Source organism: Megalops cyprinoides, chromosome 3 (assembly GCF_013368585.1).
Source record: "Megalops cyprinoides isolate fMegCyp1 chromosome 3, fMegCyp1.pri, whole genome shotgun sequence".
NCBI classification, from domain to species: Eukaryota; Metazoa; Chordata; class Actinopteri; order Elopiformes; family Megalopidae; genus Megalops; species Megalops cyprinoides.
Genome location: NC_050585.1, coordinates 49,579,997 through 49,594,293, shown reverse-complemented (window position 1 = coordinate 49,594,293; position 14,297 = coordinate 49,579,997). Strand labels below are relative to the sequence as shown.

Below are 14,297 nucleotides of genomic sequence, written 5' to 3'. Positions count from 1 at the left end.
GGTGGCTGGTGAGCTGGAAATGGAGAAAACACAAACCTTAACTTTAAATCTATCATTAGTTTCGATTGGTAGTTGATCAACTGTGTCTAATACCTTCCTAAATTAACAGTCAGACAATGAATTTACTGAATAATCAACATTAACAGGCACAGCTTTGAATTTTTTTTGGGATAGCATTACCTTTCTTTACATCATTGTACAAGTTCTAGCATTTTTAGATGCAACTTATTTGAATTTATAGATGAATGCTGTCTCGCTCTGTCTCTCTCTCCCTCTCTCTCTCCATGCTAGAATTTACGGAATATTGATAAAAGTTAATATATTTGATCTAATCTGTGCAATCTGTAAGTTTAATGGCCATGAAAAAGCAACAAGTTTTAACCAAACTGAAGTCTGTATGCTTGGCTTTGATACACCTTTCACTCAAAAGTTAGTGCCCTATACATTTACATTTTCCAACATGACGGGAAGATAGAGGGCACCGAAGCTTAGTACAAAATTAAAAGAAAGCTTTAGGATTACTTGCTAAATAATTATTCCGATAATTGCTACCCTTGTTAATCAAACACTCCCACGTTGTGGCATTCTCTTTCTTCATGTCACGTTGCAGAAAGTAAATTATGAGATGGAATTCAATTATTAACTTCAAATCCATTTATTAACTTCAAGGGGTAGAACTCTCATTACCAGTTTAGAACACAATGTACAGTACAGACTAGCAAACAAACTTCAGAAACTCTGCTGTTCCATGAGTGCTTAAATGGCAGAATCTTCACAACTCAGATTAACGAATATTATATGCTATCAATATGCCCTACGTTTGGACAGAAGTTCCACAAGTTCAAATTGATATGTGTAATTCATATATATGAATTTTAACTTTTGTCCATATATGCCCGATATTGCATTGTGGAAAGGGATCCCATGTGTTCCAGAATGTTAGGAAAGCCTGATGGTCTTTGGAAAGTTCTGCTCCTCTGATGTCACAGGTAGCTGCAGCGAATGAGGAAGCAGCAGTGAAATTGTTCTAATGTAAAAGGCGTTCGCAGGCTCACCCGCAGCTTGACGTGGGTCCGTCGGCGGAGCCACTTCTCCCGAGGGCTGGAGGGAGAGAAGGGGGCCGAGTCTGAGCCGTCCACCTCCCGGGCTGTCAGACAGTCGCACCGCATCACCTGCCCACAAAACACACCACTGTGTCACGCCACCTGTCCGTCAAACACTCCCAACCAATCTCCTACAACTGCGTCACCCGCAGGCCCAGGACATGAAGCCAATTGGTTGCAGCAGATCTGTCAGTCATTTGTCAGTCATAAGGCTCAATGACAAGCCAATGTCATCTGAGGAGAATCAAAACCCCAGCTAGACATTCAGTGAAGGACCTGTCAGTCAACAATGACCCAAGTTGTCAACACAGATGCATATAACCCCCAACAACTTACAAAGACCCACAATGCATCTCTTCACTGTCCCACAAGGCCACACACACTCTGTACTTACCGCAAAACACTCTATGTAGTGTCTGCCACAATTTTGCCAGCTTTAACGGAGTGCAATTAAATGTCTGCAAATATTTACAGATATTAACCAAAAATAGTAACCGTTTAAATGCATTCACCATGAGAGCAGTGGCAATTCACAGACAACTGCATACATAAAACTGAATGAAGAGCTGTTGTGCTCAAAGACGGCGTATATGCAAAAGAAAGAAAGCTTCTGGAGTTCCTAGAAAAAACACTAAAGACAGAACACTTGTCAGCACTTCAGATAAGTGCTTCGATTTAAAGACTAATTATGATCATTATCACAATTATTTCAGCCAGGTTGCACACTTAGTATCATTTTAATGTCAAAATAACATGAACCAACACAAATCTGTTAAGATGAACTTTAACCACAGATTCTCCTTTGATCACAACCAGACATAAATATAGACATAAATTCAGATTTCAAACAGATTTATCAGAATTGAACACTTGCAATGAGGAAACCCCTATCATCATAACCAACACAAGAAACCAAATTATGCTGTAACAAAAACAGACTGGGATCCAACTGCGGTCAACAATCTTATAATCACGGACAACAAAACGTAGTCAGGGATGAAAAACTGGTCGGTAACAGGAAGCAGCAGTACAAAACCAGATCCTAACACAAGCAAGGTCCAAAGAACAGGCAAGGGTCAAAAAAAAAACAGCAGTCAAAACACGGTATAGCAGAGTGCAGGCTTGGTAGAATCGCAAGAAACAATACCTCATAATGAGGCAACACAGACTGAGTCCTTAAGTAGCCAGGGACTGATTGAATCATGAGTTACAGGTGCGCTTGATGAGCAGGTGAGGTTGAGCCGGGCTGAACTGGGCGTGGCTGCGCTGGCTGACTGGGAGCGGGTGTGACATACCGACTGCACATTATTGAGGGTCTTACTCATTCCTCACAGCTCAGGTCAAATCTACCCAAGTGAGTATTCTCCAAAATCCTCTGTCCATTTTGTGGAGCTACTGTGGCTTGGTATGACTACCAGACAGGACCCTATACCAAAGGTATATTTAAGATGACCACCCACTATAAACATCATCATATTTCCAAAAATTAAACAATTCAAAATCACAGCTTATGTATACTTCATTTTTGAAGAAAATTAAGGCTTGTTTTCGATCAATCCCAGCGTGGTCGACACCCACACTGGGATAATATCTAGGCTGTGGAGCTGCAACATCTAATCCTCTAACAAAGACTGTACAAATGAGCAAATGTCCCCAGCATCAAACACAAATACAAACATACAATAATCAATGCTTTGGGTCAAAGTGACTTTTTTCAAGACCTTGAAATGGGCCACTTTGACTGAAATGTTGGTAATTGTTGTTTCATAACAAATGATACAGAGAAATGATTTGTGTTTGATCACACTGTAACAACAGGCAAATAAAAGGCAGACTGTCTTTCTCTGTGGCTGAACAGAGATGGGGGGGCGTGTTATAAAAACCAAAGTGAGAAAGCATTGAACATTCAGAGTTCAAAAAGTTTCTATTTGGATATTTGAGCTAGACTGTGGGTAATTGCAGCTTGTGTGATTTACATATGCGGTTTCAGTAAATCTGCAGCAAAGTCCCCCATAGCTTCTGTAAGCTTGTCTGAAAATAAACCTGGAGAAACCTTGAACGCCTAAAGTTCATACCCACAAGCTCATACTCAGAAACGATGCAGCTTTTATTGATTGGTTTTACGTTTTTGAAAAATCACTGTGTTTAATCACTGTACTGTTTACACTCATTGACCTCGGGGATTCAAAAATAGCTTGCGCCTGCCAGAATCCCAAAAAACAAACGTTTTTGACTTTTTGTGTTGTGCTCAGCTGTTCCGAACTCTTAAAGAAACCACAGCTGATGTAACTGACTACAATAACAGTGATTGAGTCCCTCCTGTCAAACACTGGAGACAAACTGGAGTTTTCAAACACTTCGAAGTTTTTTTTGCTCAGTATAAAATGGATGTTTTTGTCTTCTGTTAAATCCATTTGTATTCACTGTTAGCAGAAATAACTGTATTGGTAAAGCATTTTCCAACATTGAGAACAAAAGAGTCACTTTGTTCATGGCCGCACTCAGTGACATGAAACAGCACTGACCCTGGGCCTTCAAACGGACACGGGCAACCAAAGTGCTGAACTTCAAGAAACTTAATCAGCATGCACTAAAGAAAAGCTCCATTTGCTGAAGATGATATCTTCTTTAGAGATTTTAGACCTTGAGATAAGACTAAAAAATGACTGTAGGGTACAAATATTGCAGAAAAAATGTAATATGAGAATAAAATAAGCTTCATAAAAAGTAAAGGCGCAGAACAGTGGTTGCTATAGACCAGGCGAGTGGAGCAAAGGGTCATTTTTTAAATCTAAGACTGTATCAACAGCTACCTCATCTTGAACAGTGTAACAACATCGCTTACAACATCGCTTATAAAACCCATATCGATCCTTTGGTCCAGCAAGACAGGAAGCAGATGCATTTTTTTGTTTGGGGCACACAGAGAGGCCTTACCTGTCTGAGTATGAAGGCCACAACATCAGTGGACTCCCAGTAGGAGGCATGGAAGAGGTGGGGCAGAGCTACTGTAGGGAAGGCGGTAAGAACATCCGGGCAATATAGAGCGTAGTCCAACCGCTTGGACCCCCACCAGGTGCTAGAGACTGTTAACAGGAGGGGAAAAAGAGAAGAAGAGTGACAAGAAAGAGGAAGAGATTCTTAAGTAGAGATACAAGAGGGCAGGGCATTATAATGAGAAACTGGGCCAAGAAGATGGAGAAGAGGTGAAGAGCTTTCAAGAGGGCCAATGATATGTTTGATGTCAATAGAGGGACAGAGGAGTGGGGACATTAGGCGGTGGAGGAGCCATTGAGAACATCCATACTCGCAATACTGATGTCATTTGCGAGGAACAAAAACAACTCGAATGATACGTAAACATCCAACATAAGACTCAAGACGGCATTAATTACAGTGGGCACTGTATAAGTGCACGGAGCAGATGCAAATTTCTGTCTTCATCGATAAACACTTCATCGCTGCGCTAATTACACACCCCTGCCTCAGTTCACTCTATTTAGAAACCCATTTTATGCTTTACTTAAAACATCACTTCCTTGGCAGAGAGGAATGAATAGATGCCAAGTAACTGGAGCCAGATTCCCTGTTTGTAAATATAGGATGAAAAAAGAGACAATATTTGCAGCTATTGAGCGATAGAATCTGCTAACTGCCTTTGCAAAAACATAATGTGTGAAAATATGATATGTTCACGAAAAATTATATATTGAGAATGTGAGTAAAGAACGTATTTTATGTAACTTATCACCATTTTGGTATATTGCAATATATTTGTGATTTGTATTAATATGTGGGTGTTTGTTCATTTGTTATAAAGATGAGATGCAAAGCCGCTGTTGATCTGGTTTAATACTGTGGTTTGCTTCGAAAGGGAACACCGATCTCTTTCCATCAAACTCAGTGGCATATATGAACAAACAAATGCTTTCTCTTTGAAACAGAAGCAAAGCAAATTTCTCCAGTGCAGAAATCACTTTGCAGCTGGAATGCAATCAATTTAAATGGACCCCCTCACCTTCATGTCTGGCAAAGGACTGACAGCCCACGTCTCTTTATAAATCAAGAGATAACACGAGCTTTGCATTTGTTTGGGTTGTACTGAGAAGATGGAATTACACATTGTTTTGCTCGATTTCTTTCCACTGTCAAAGGCAGTAGAATATATAAACAGTCATTGGTGCCTTGTAGCACAGCATGTTGGGCTCCGTGGTACACGGTCTCAAACATTAAGCACATTTTGTGTTTTGCTTACTCCACAATGATCCTTTGCATTTACTGAGTACAAAAACAAAAAAGGACTATGCAAATATAACATTTTGGAATTACACATATTATGATATAAATGATGTATACAGAAGATACAACCTGGCAGTGGTCTAATTTAACTTCAGTTGTATTTTTTATTTTTTGCTAATTTCAGTGACCGCCAAACTCATTATGTGAAATAACTGCCGAAAAATAAAATATGTGGCCTTTAAATACACTATATGGACAAAAGTCTTCGGACGCCTGACCATTACACCAACAGGGACTGTAATGACATTGTATTCAAATACATATATTTTAATATGGAGTTGGTCCCCCTTTTGCAGATATAACAGCTTCCACTCTTCTTGGAAGGCTTTCCACAAGATTTTGGAATGTTTCTGTGGGAATTTGTGCCCATTCATTCTGTAGAGCATTTATGAGGTCAGGCACTGATGTTGGACGAGAAGGCCTGGCTCGCAATCTCCGTTCCAGTTCATCCCAAAGGTGCTCGATGGGGTTGAGGTCAGGGCTCTGTGCAGGCCAGTCAAGTTCTTCCACACCCAACTCATCAAACCATGTCTTTATAGTCCTTGCTTTGTGCACTGGGGCACAGTCATGTTGGAATAGAAAAGGGCCTTCCCCAAACTGTTGCCACAAAGTTGGAAGCATAGCATTGTCCAAAATGGCCAAATACTTTCGTCCATATAATGTATGCTTATTTAGATGCATTCACATGCTTACTGTTTTTAAACCTTTAAAAGTAATAAATAATTATCCCATTCACAAACCAAGCGTTGAAATCTGGCCCTTGAAATATACTCCATTTTGTTAAAAGGAGGGAAAAAAGAGTACTAAAACACTGAACGATTAAACATTAAAAATATTAATGTGCAATCTGCACCTGCCGGTCCCTGAAGCGCCGGGAAGGCCAAAACCCCGATTAACTTTTTATGGTGAAACTCCATGCAATAATACTGCAATTGACGGTTATTTAAGGACAATTTCTAAAGCATATTTCATGCATTGTGAGTTAAATCACCGCGCAGCCATATGGTGCGAGTTCTGGAGGAACGATTCTCAATCAATGCAGAGACCGAAGCCGCCGCACTCACTGTTAGCGATGCCGCCAGCCAGCTGGCCCACAGAAAAGGTGTCACTGTCGATGCTGGTCAGGCTGGACCTGCGGGGGCCTCCTCCCACCTGCTCGCCACCACCCAGGTCAGGGGGGGAGCGGGGTGGGACGGTCCTCGGACTGGACCCCCCCTCCAAGAACACGGCAGGGTTGCTGTGGATGGTGTCAGCTGGGGGAGAGAGAGTGCACAGACATAAAGAGGAAGAGAGAGAGAGAGAGAGAGAGAGAGAGAAATTCTTAATTCAAGTGGTTCAACTCATTAAAATCTCCAATCAAAGGCATGCAAGAGCCAACGGCCACATTTAATTGGATAGAATTAGAGTTCATCTCCATTGAAATATAATTCTTTCTCTGTAACAGACAGTGCTGCAAGGCCACTTTTAGAGCATCATGTAGCTATGCTCTGTGTCTCTGTATTTACACTAATGATGTTGTACGCATAAGCCCTTTTCATTTGGCATGAGGAGTTTTTACGACAGCCAGATAAAACTTTCAAACAATCCGGTAACCCTTCGGCTGTTATAATTCTCCCATCTCTTCGAAGACCCATAATTGATACAAAACCGTGTCAGCGAAAAGCCGCCTTTGTTGTCCGTGTCAGGAGCGCGACGTCAGCACATTCGCCCACTCGGCGACTCCGACTGCTCCATTCCGTCACATCGATCGCGCCAGATCGCAGCATCTGCCCTAACATCTTAGTTCCCTGTCGTGTGCTGTTACCCCCTCTTCCGCAGGTGAAGAAATGGAAAAATAGGGAAAAGATGAATGAGGAGAAATGAAGGGGGGGGGGGGGGGGTATGGTGGTGGTTTCTGTGTACAGCTGAAGGCTTTCTTTCCCGCCATTGTCTACCGCAGGTTTTGCCGATTACGTTAGCGCCGGGACTGAGGCATTGTGGAGGAGGACTAATTGCCGATTTGGAGAGGTAACACAATAGCGCAGCCCTAACTGCGTCCAGGGGCATGGACGGAGTGACGTCTGTTCTCCTGTCACCCTCAAAGGCATGGTAAACATCTCATTACAACCCCATACAGATGGCCCTGACACCCCCACCTACATAGACCTTCAACACAAACGAGACTCACCGTTAGATTTTCTCCGCACCTTCCTCTTATCACTCTCATCCCTGGTACATCTCCAGCGTGTGTGCTGTGTGTTTTAAGAGAAAGCAAGACACAGCAGCACGTCTGCCTATGGCCGCGCTAGGAAGCTGATCGCTTAAGCAGATTTGTATCACGCTCTCACAGCTTTTAAATGAGTAGTTTTCATAAATAATTGAATTGAGAGAAAGAAGAAGGTTACTGCTGCACCGGTTGTGGGAGAAATTTATGTTTAAACCGCTCCGGAGGCCCTTTAGGGTGAGATGGATAGATGGAGAAAGGGCACAGTATGTCTCTCCAATAACTGGGAGATCCTTTGGTATTAAATCAAACGGTGAACAGCCGTGTGGAGTAACGTCCGGTGTTCCACCGCGGAGCTCCAGCACTCTCCTCTATCTTTGTAGCCCCCGTGTTCTATCAACGCCTTCCTTCCATTACGTTAGACACGCAGTCGTTTTTCCTCTTATCTGTCGCCTAATGCCACTTTAGTCATTTTTCCTCTCCTGCATCCATTCGTTCTGTCTTTAGTTGCTTTAGTTAAGACCCAGTGAGTGACTAAGTGAAATAAAAAAAGCTGTTAACAGTTTTGTTTACACCCCCCCGCCCCAACACCCACCCCCCACCCCCCACTGCCGCACGGATGATGATGCAGCTTTCTTCAGAAAATTCTGCTCTCTAAAGGGGTACGCAAACGAAATGCACAAATTTGTAAGGTTGTAGATATCCCTGCATAAGACCTCATAATCTGCTGAGAAAATAGCACTGATGCGCCTGTTTTAAAAGATTAGGTTGTTTGTGTTCTGGGATTTGTGGGGATTTTTTTTCACGATAGATTTGATACAAGTTGTCTCTGATTGTTTTGACGATACTGTGTTTTGACGCACAATAAGCAGTGCTAGTTGATATTGTGCTGTGGTCTAACTCCTAACAGCGTGCAAAGCTGTTGTCCTGTGCATGTTCTCATATTGACACAGCACTGATTTGTGTGACGTTGCTAAGCTTCATGCTTCAGACCACCCTGTACAAGATTGTCCTTTCAACTGGATATCTGTCTCTCTTTTTTTTTTCCAGGACGGATTAAATTGAGCCAGTAAATTATTCTACCGACTGCCCTTCCAGCTAGCATTACTCTGAGCAGAGCTGCACAATGTGTCTCAGTGGTGGATCAGTGTGTGTGTGTGTGTGTGTGCGTGTGTGTGTGTATGTGTGTGTGTGTGTGTGTGTGTGTGTGTGTGTGTGTGCGCGCGCACTCATGAGGAAAAAAATGAAAGAGAGAGAGACAGAAAGAGAGCGAGAGGGAGAGACGGAGACAGAGACAGATTCACCTGAGACAGCAGGCAGTACAGTTTTCCTCATGAAAGGAGCATTACAGTCAATTACATATGTTTACGGTGCACCTCTCCCGTTTGAGGTCATTTCAACAAGTGGTTTTCCCAGCACAGCGCTGATGGATTTCCAGAGCGACTGGCCGTTTGGTTATTCTGACATAAATGACACCCTGACCGCGGAGCCACAAACACCAGGGTCACTCTATCACCGTTGGCTTGTTGACTGTCGTAATGAAGGGGACGGGGTTTGAGAGGGTGAGGACCACGGTTCGCTGAATAAAAGATGCTGTGAAATGAGAGAGGCAGCCCATAACCTGAACTCAAAGCAGAATCAATCCTATCACCACTAGGCAGTAGGCAGGACACATACATTTCATTTATTGTTCTCACTAGCGCTGAAATGGGGAAATACGGAGATGTGGTGTGTGTGCGTACGTGTGTGTGTGTCCGTGTGTGTTTCTGTGTGTGCATGTGCGAACATGTCCATTTGTGTGTGTGTGTGTGTGTATGTGCGTGTGTGTGTGTGTGTGTGTGTGTGTGTGTGTGCAAGCATGTCCATTTTTGTGTTTATGTGTGTGCGTGTGTAGGAGCGATGGCGATAGGTTCTTGGTAGTTACACGACAAAATCAGAACGCTGCAAATGGCAAATTTGGTTACATTACATGTCTTACTTTTTTGCTGGGGATTTTAACCCTTTTTATTGTTGAATTTGACCTCTTGCGAAGGCAGCTGAATATGATTGCAGGGAATTCAGGAATCATTAATACAGTCACACATCGTTACGTCTTGGTTACACTAATGCTCTGTGAGGTACGGGCACATGTAGCAGAATACTGATTTTTGCTTCCTCAAGGTATGCTCAGGAAACAGACACGGCTTCAAATGCTGTACTGCCCTGACAACACAAACTCACTGTCTTTTTCAATCTGCCTCATCTCCCAGGCCTGCTGTATAAGTTTTCTGTCAACTACCGGTTATTCTTCAGGTAAATGATAGAGCTGATTTATGTATTAATGACCTTCTATGAACCTGCATTACTCGCTGCTCTTGAACTACCAGAGACAATGCTACCCATTATGCAAACACCACGCAATACCATGCTACCCATCACGAAAATCAATACGCGTATGTACATACATATCCAGATATTTATTTTTGACCGTAATCCCCACGTAACAAATATGAAGTTCCATTAGAGGCGACATCGACACAAATGGAGAGGATGGGGGGGCGAGGGGGTCTCGGGGATACTGCATCTGCGCACGGACACCCCCGTGCATTAAGGAATGTGAAATTATGGGAACATCAAGCCCGTGGCTAAGAGACACGGAAGGACAGAGTTGCTCTTTGATTGAATGAGACAAGCCATTAGCGGACCGTGTGGTAATAAGCGGGGGTGATCGGAAAAAGGGGGGGGGGGCAGTGCGGGAAGGACAAAGAGGATGGAGAGAATTAAGCCACTTTCTTGCGGCTTGTTTCACATCTCCACTGCGAGCTTCATTCCAAATAAAGTGTGTCTGTTTTCAATCCAGATTTAAAGCTGGAAGTGGCTCCTAATTAAACAAACTGCAGTTACCCCTAGAAACTGTGTACACTATTAACATATAACATGTATTTAACCTATGTGCCTAACACGGGTTAAATACATTTTAAGTACCCTGCTCATGGGTCCAACAGCACTGCTCCACCTGGGAAGTGACCCTACAACCTTTGGGTCCAACTGCTTAACCAACCAGCAACACTCTGATGTATGCATTTCTGGGAGGTGGGAAGGCTGACGGAGGTGAGAGAACAGTAGGTGGCCTGTTACTGCATGAAAGCCTCAGTATTTTGTGGAAATGCACAGCTCTCCTTGGCTCATAGCTGCAAAGTAATAGGCAAACAGTGTGAGAAAAGCTCATCTCAGCCAACATGGTCACCCTCCTATTGCTGTACATATTGACAGAACTAATGAGCACTAACCTGGTTTTTATGATTTAAAGAAAAAAGTTCCTATTAAAAAAAACTGAACAAGGTGTTATGTCTGAATCCACATTATCTAGTAAAAGCTTTTGCTTAGTGTACAGCGTCAATTGAAATATTGCCCTCTCCCAGCCCTCTCTCTTTCTCTTTCTTCCTATTTACTTTACATTAAATTACATGCATTTAGCAGACGCTCTTATCCAGAGTGACTTCCAGCACAACAGAACATAAGTGTATCCATTCAATTTAAACGAGCAACAGTGTCAGACCAGGCTAACAACACTCGCAGACCAGAGAGTGTGAGCTTAACACTATTCGAGCCCCACCACAAGTTAGCTTGTGCAATCTGATGGAAGTCAAGTATACTACGATACAACAGTCCCTAGAACACAGAATCCAGAGTATATCACAGTACTACACGTAAAATACGTATCAAATACTAGGAGGTATCAGGTGTTAGGGTGGTGGGGATTAAAGTGGAACCACAGCGTGCTGAGTGTGAAAAATATTGTAAGATCCTGGGCTGTGTGTGTGTGTGTGTGTGTGTGTGTGTGTGTGTGTGGCCCCTGTGAATGCAGGGCCCTAGCCAGGCGGAGGTCCTTACCTATGAGGGTAGAGCGGCCGTCCCCCAGGGGGTAGCGCTGGTAGCGAGGCACAGCAAACGGAGGCAGCTGGTGGAAGTTGGGGTGCAGCAGGGGCTCCAGCCGAGAGGCGGACGGGTCCGACGGGTAGAACAGGTTAAAGATCTGGGAGCAGGCAGGCCGGAGCTGGGTTGCTGTGTAAAGGGGGTGAATATGAGCTAGTTACAGTGTTGTATATGCACACAGTCCTCAATGGACACAACAAAAAGAAACAGGCAAAGCTAAGTTTTGAAGGCTGCACTTTTTAAAAATGACACTGCAGTAGAAGACAGTTATATTAGATTAGATTAGATTCAACTTTATTGTCATTGTGCAGAATACAGGTACAGAGCCAATGAAATGCAGTTAGCATCTAACCAGAAGTTTAAAAGAACAGTATTATTTACAGATAGTGCAGGTAAAAGTAAGTACAACAGCATAGGTGATGCTCATTCTGTTTTCATTCTGTAACCTCATTATCATTGTGATCATTCAGTCAATGGGAACGTGTATCTGTGTGTGTGTGTGTGTGTGTGTGTGTGTGTGTGTGTGTGTGTGTGTGCATGTGTGGGTTTGAGAGTGTGTGTGAGAGAGAGAGAGAGAGAGGGAGGGAGAGAGAGGAGAGAGAGGGAGAGACGGAGAGAGAGAGAGAGAGGAGAGAGAGGAGAGAGAGAGGGAGAGAGAGAGAGAGAGGAGAGAGAGGGAGAGACAGAGACAGAGAGAGATTCACCTGAGACAGCAGGCAGCACAGTTTTCCTCATAGCCAGGACCAGTCCCAGTGGGCAGCCCAGCAGGAAACAATCAGACACCTCAAAGTCAAAGTGGCCAGGGTTCAGCGCCAGGCTGGAGCTGCTGCCCGGACGCAGACCATCCTCCTCTTGCAACAGGCTGACAGATGAGGGGAGAGAGAGGGAGAGAGGAGGGGAGAGAGGGGGAGAGAAGAGGGGAGAGAGAGGGAGAAAGGAGGGGAGAGGGGGGGGGCAGGAAAAGAGAGAGGGGATAGAGGGGGTAGAGAGGGGGAGAAAAGATAGAGGAGGGGAGGGGTGAGGAAAAGAGAAAGGGGGATAGAGAGCGCAGGGGAGAGGGTGAGGAAAAGAGAGAGAGGGAGAGAGGGGGGAAAAAGACACAGAGAGGGGGATAGAGGGAGGAGGGCGATGAAAAGAGACAAGGGGGGGGAGAAGAGAGATAGAGTTGGTGAGAGGAAGAGAAATGAGAGAGATGGAGAAAAAGAAGGAGAAAGAAAGGAACAGAGGGTGAGACGGAGAAAGAGAGGGAAAAAAGACGGAGAGGAAGGAGAGGAGAAGAAGGAAAATAGAAGGAAGGAGAGGGGGAGAAACAAGGAGAGAGACAGAGAGGGTGAGATAAGGAAGAAAGACAAAGAGAATGTTTCCCAAATAGAAAAGTCTAAAGCGAGTTTTCAGAGAGAGGAAGACATTCAGGGAACTGAATAAAATACACCTTTTCCATTGTACTGCTGCGAAAGGCTGGCTCCTTCAGAAGAGGGCCATGTGATTTTCCATTATTTTTCCTGTTGTGCTGACCCATGTCTGTTCAGTCCACTAGCATTACTGGTGCTGTCCTAATTAAAGAGAGCTATGACTGCAGTCGGTGAACTGCGTAACTACACTGCTTCTCGGTCACAGCGAAAAAACCGATAACATAAAAGGGGAAGGGAGAAAGGAGCTGGCTAGCATCACTGATCAGGATCACCACAAACAACCAGTGGTAGAGAGGAGTGATATGAATTCAGTTTTACTCCGCATCAAACTTCAAACAAGGCTAAGACCTGGGCAGACGCCCGCATTCGGGTTGTTGTTATTATGCCGCAGGTAACGCAATGAAACGCTAAACGTACCAGGCAGGCTGGGTTTGGCTGCAGCCAGTGGCAGCTTGGTTCCAGTTCTGGACTGGAAAACGGATATAATGGTAGCAGCAGGTTAGCGAATCTCTTCTCGCTTTGCCCACATCAAAGCTCCCCTCAAAGCAGAGACAGCACACCGCACAGGCAGTGCATGCTGGGTGCGAAGGGCTCGGAGCGGAGAGCACTTCACCGCTGCCGAATGCGGCGGTGCTTCACGGGCAGATCGACTTTTCTAATGCGTGATGAGCGCTCCCCTTAAACACAGCCCAGCTGCCGCACTCGAAGGCCTCTTATCCGCTATCCCCTCCGCGTTTCCACGGCGATTCGCTAATGCACACATCGGGGCCATGGATTAGAGCGGGCAGGCGAGTGAAATGCCCGGATCAATCCGCCATCGATCGCCGTTTGTTCCCTTTTCCCCCCTGTTGACTCGGGCAGGGCGTCGGCCAGCCTCGCACCGGCCCTATCTGTCTGTCAGCCAGTCTGGGATGGACAGGCACAGGCAGACGGTGGCAGGGAGAGAGGCTGGGAGAAGGTTGGGAGATCCAGCCAAGCAAATACAGCCCTCTTTAATACTCGCACCTCTGTTCATGTGCTCCCATGAGGCCACAGCACCCCCCCCCCTCTCCCCCAGCCCAGGAATCAAACCTGTGAAAAAGCTTTTAGTGCTGATGCTAGGGGGAACATCTTCCCACCAGCCTCCCACCTGCAGCACCAGAAAAAGCCCCATTTACTAAACGGGGCTAAAAGTGCTGGAGGTCCACAACAGCAGCTCAGGAGGTCCAGACATTAATCGGACCCAGAGTGGGGCGGCAGTGTAGCACAGTGGTAAGGAGCAGGCCTCGTAACCTAAGGGTCACTGGTTCAATTCCCCACTGGGGCACTGCTGCTTGTACCCTTGGGCAAGCTACTCAATCCAGTATTGCCTCAGTAAATATCCAG

The 14,297-nt window shown here is 44.8% G+C and overlaps 1 protein-coding gene across 5 annotated transcripts in view; it reads right to left on the bottom strand.

Moving 5' to 3' along the window:
* The window catches only part of LOC118774941 (membrane-associated phosphatidylinositol transfer protein 3-like), a 90,907-nt gene that overhangs the window by 6,441 nt on the left and 70,169 nt on the right, over window positions 1–14,297 (bottom strand). For all 5 annotated transcript variants that reach the window (XM_036524565.1, XM_036524567.1, XM_036524566.1 and 2 more), the window contains exons 9-13: window positions 12,225–12,382; window positions 11,479–11,649; window positions 6,467–6,655; window positions 4,041–4,189; window positions 1,056–1,172 (exon numbers count right to left, since the gene is read on the bottom strand). In XM_036524565.1, the coding sequence (XP_036380458.1) occupies window positions 1,056–1,172; window positions 4,041–4,189; window positions 6,467–6,655; window positions 11,479–11,649; window positions 12,225–12,382 (784 nt within the window). The remainder of the gene's footprint in view (window positions 1–1,055; window positions 1,173–4,040; window positions 4,190–6,466; window positions 6,656–11,478; window positions 11,650–12,224; window positions 12,383–14,297) is intronic.